General features: G+C 30.6%; 1 protein-coding gene across 1 annotated transcript; it reads right to left on the reverse strand.

Moving 5' to 3' along the window:
* Positions 1-1,193, reverse strand: LOC127086920 (protein E6). The gene has a single exon (XM_051027746.1). The coding sequence runs from the start codon at positions 1,088-1,090 to the stop codon at positions 239-241; it is 852 nt and encodes a 283-aa protein (XP_050883703.1). The 5' UTR covers positions 1,091-1,193; the 3' UTR covers positions 1-238.
* Between the last annotated feature and the right edge of the window lie 1,990 nt (positions 1,194-3,183).

The raw sequence follows: 3,183 nt of genomic DNA on the forward strand, positions 1-3,183 counted from the left end.
TTAACTTAATGCCATAAAACCTTGGATGACATAATGCTTATACTTTCTGATTCTTACATTAATAACACAAAATGTTAAATATTTTCCGAACAAAATAGAACCTCACACTGCAAAACATGAAACTGAGCAAGATCATGGATGCATAAAACTTAAAAATAAAGCATCACAATTATCTCATTACTTAATATTTTCTTTCCAATATGTGTGCATTGTGTGTATCTCATTCTAAAAGTACTCATCATGGTGTGTATGTGTAACCTTGTGCTTCTTGTTGCTTCTCATACTCTTCCATAGTCTCAAACTCATTTGGATGCTGATTTTTTTCATAGTAACCTTCATTTTCAGTATTTCCTCTCCCTGATTCATAACCATTAAGGTTATTATAATTCTCATTTTCACTATTTACGTTGTAATGATACTTTCCATTCTCCACGAACCTTGTATCACTCATTCCAAATTCTCCTTTCCTCTCATAACCATTACCATAGTTCTTGTTGTAGTTGTTGTAATTGTTCTTGTACTCTTCACTGTTGTAATTGTTCTTGTGATCTTCACTGTTGTAATTGTTCTTGTACTCTTCACTGTTGTAATTGTTCTTGTGATCTTCACTGTTGTAATTGTTCTTGTACTCTTCACTGTTGTAGCTTTTTGTGTACACTTCATTGTTGTTATGGAGATTGGTTTGAGGATCACCTGTTTTGTAGCTCTTATCATCATTGAAGTCTTCATTAAGAAGTTCATTTTCAAAGTCTGTTATGGTTTTTGGAGTTTCTTTGGTTGAAGAATATTGAGTAGAATCAATTCCATATAGACCATAACCGTTTCCCGTTTCGACTAAAAACTCAGGCTCCGGTGCCGGTCCTGACGGTACAGTAGTTCTTCCAATTTCCGGTGCTGCAGCAGGCTCTTGTGCCGGTGCCAGTGACGGAGATGGAGGTTGAGGTAATTGAGGATCATTGACATTGTTGGTGGTTTTGAAATGAGAGAAGAAGCTAAAGAACTTGTTTTGTCTAGCTTGAATTTGTGGTGAAAGTAGAAGCAAGAAAAAGAATAAGGAGAAGAAAGAGAGTTGGTTTGCAAGAGAAGCCATAGTGTGTATGAAATAGAACAGACAATGAGTTATGACTGTTGAGAGAAACAAATTGTTAGGGTCATTTTATAGATTAAAAGCCGGTAAATTATGCGAGGATTGTGGAAGGGTGAGTGAATGTGGGGTATAGTTATAAGGTCATGATATGCATGTGCAAGGTTTTGGAAGGTCAGCATGGGAGACATAAAGATAGGTGGTGTAGGGACAGAACATAGTCATGGTAAAAAAAAGACAGTTCATGTTTTTTTTTCCTTTAACTTTTATAACTTAACTTGTTTCTCTTTTGCTATGTGAATTTGAAATTGTTTGTAGGTCCTACCATAATTCTTTGTCTTCTTAGTTTGTTAGGTATGTGTAGTGTTAGTGCTTGTAGAGAAACATGGAAGACAATTGTAAGTGGGATTGTGAACCGTATACAATCATGCAACGGGGGAATAAGACATATAGCTAAAGAAATAATCAATGTGATTGTCCTCTTGGCTTTAGACTATGGATTAAAGTAACGTACATAAAATGTTGTCTATGTGTTTGAAAGGAAAATTGTTAAGTTAGCTGAATGAACGGCATGATTAGTTAAAAGCACGTTTGCACTTTTTTATATTTGATTTGTTTTGGTGTGATGTTGAAGGAATAGGTTTTTATTTTTATTTTTTTAGAGTGTGGCATGATTAGCGGGAGAATAGTTGAAAAACAGAGGCAGAATGGGGACATTTTGAAGTACCTAAAGAACCTACCTTTTGGGGTGGGTGGGTGAACTTTTGACTTAACTTAAGTCATTCACTAGAGTTGGTTTATTATTTATAACATCTTTACAATTTTTTAATCTTGTTTCAATAAAATTTCAAAAATAGTTATGTGATTGAGTTGTTTTGTCAAATGCACCTTCTAGATTTCATTAGAGTATTTTTTTTTTTAAATTTTAGAATAATATATCACTTTCTTCCGTTTGGAATCTACTGCAAAACAAATAGAAGATGAAAATCATATTACGTAAATTGTATAAAATAAATTTTAAATTACGTGTTTACACTAAATTTTAGGTTCGATTCATTTCCGACAATTTAGAAAATTAGATGTAAATAAATAAACCGATGAATCTTTTCCAAAGTATTTTAAAAATCTTAATATAAATTATACATTCACATTAAACATATTTATCAATGATATTTTATCATTTATTCTCGTGTATTTGAAAAATAAAGGAATAACTTAGATATAAGTCTGTTATGTTTCACATGTGAATTTGCGTCCTCTTTAAGTCTCAAGTGTCTCTCTCTTTAGAGAGAAACTCATAACAGTTGTATGATGGTGTGTAATAATGTATTTTCATAATGTATTTATTGTCAAGTATTACAATATTTTTATTATTGATTAGTCTCCTCAATCGATTGATTAGTCTCCGCAATTGCACACAGAGGATACTCGATTTCTATAAAAAAAACTAAATATATTCATAATTATTAAAATTCACATACTTAATATATATATATATATATATATATATATATATATATATATATATATATATATATATTTGATGTCACATATTAAATCAACACAAATAAATATTATTTTCAATATATTATACATGAATTTATAACGATCATATATAAGTTATATATTATTCAATATAAATATGCATATTTCACAATGGTTATGAATAAGAAAGCATGAGTGTTAATTTCTCTATTAAAGTTGCAGCTGCAAATTAATCACAAAACATAAGTCAAATTCACATAAATTCTAACAATTATATGAATTAATCGTATACCTTTCAGCATCATGAAAAATTGTTATTATTTCCTTTAAAATTCCTTTATCAATCAATGATGTTTTACATAATAAAGTTCCCTAATTTATTTTCATACACTAGAAAAATAAAAAAATGACTTAAATATAAATTTGGTTCATGAATCATGTGAATTTTTGTCCTCTTTAAGCCTAAAAAATAGAGATGTTCATGGATGCGGGTCAGCCCACGAGCCCGCTGGCCCAACCCAACTCAATCCATAAATTATCCAAATCCATTCATTTACGGGTATACCCAACCCATAACAATTTGTATAATTTTGGTTTGAGTATTAAGTTTGAGT

Source organism: Lathyrus oleraceus, chromosome 5, assembly GCF_024323335.1.
Source record: "Lathyrus oleraceus cultivar Zhongwan6 chromosome 5, CAAS_Psat_ZW6_1.0, whole genome shotgun sequence".
In the NCBI taxonomy this organism is placed as follows: Eukaryota; Viridiplantae; Streptophyta; class Magnoliopsida; order Fabales; family Fabaceae; genus Lathyrus; species Lathyrus oleraceus.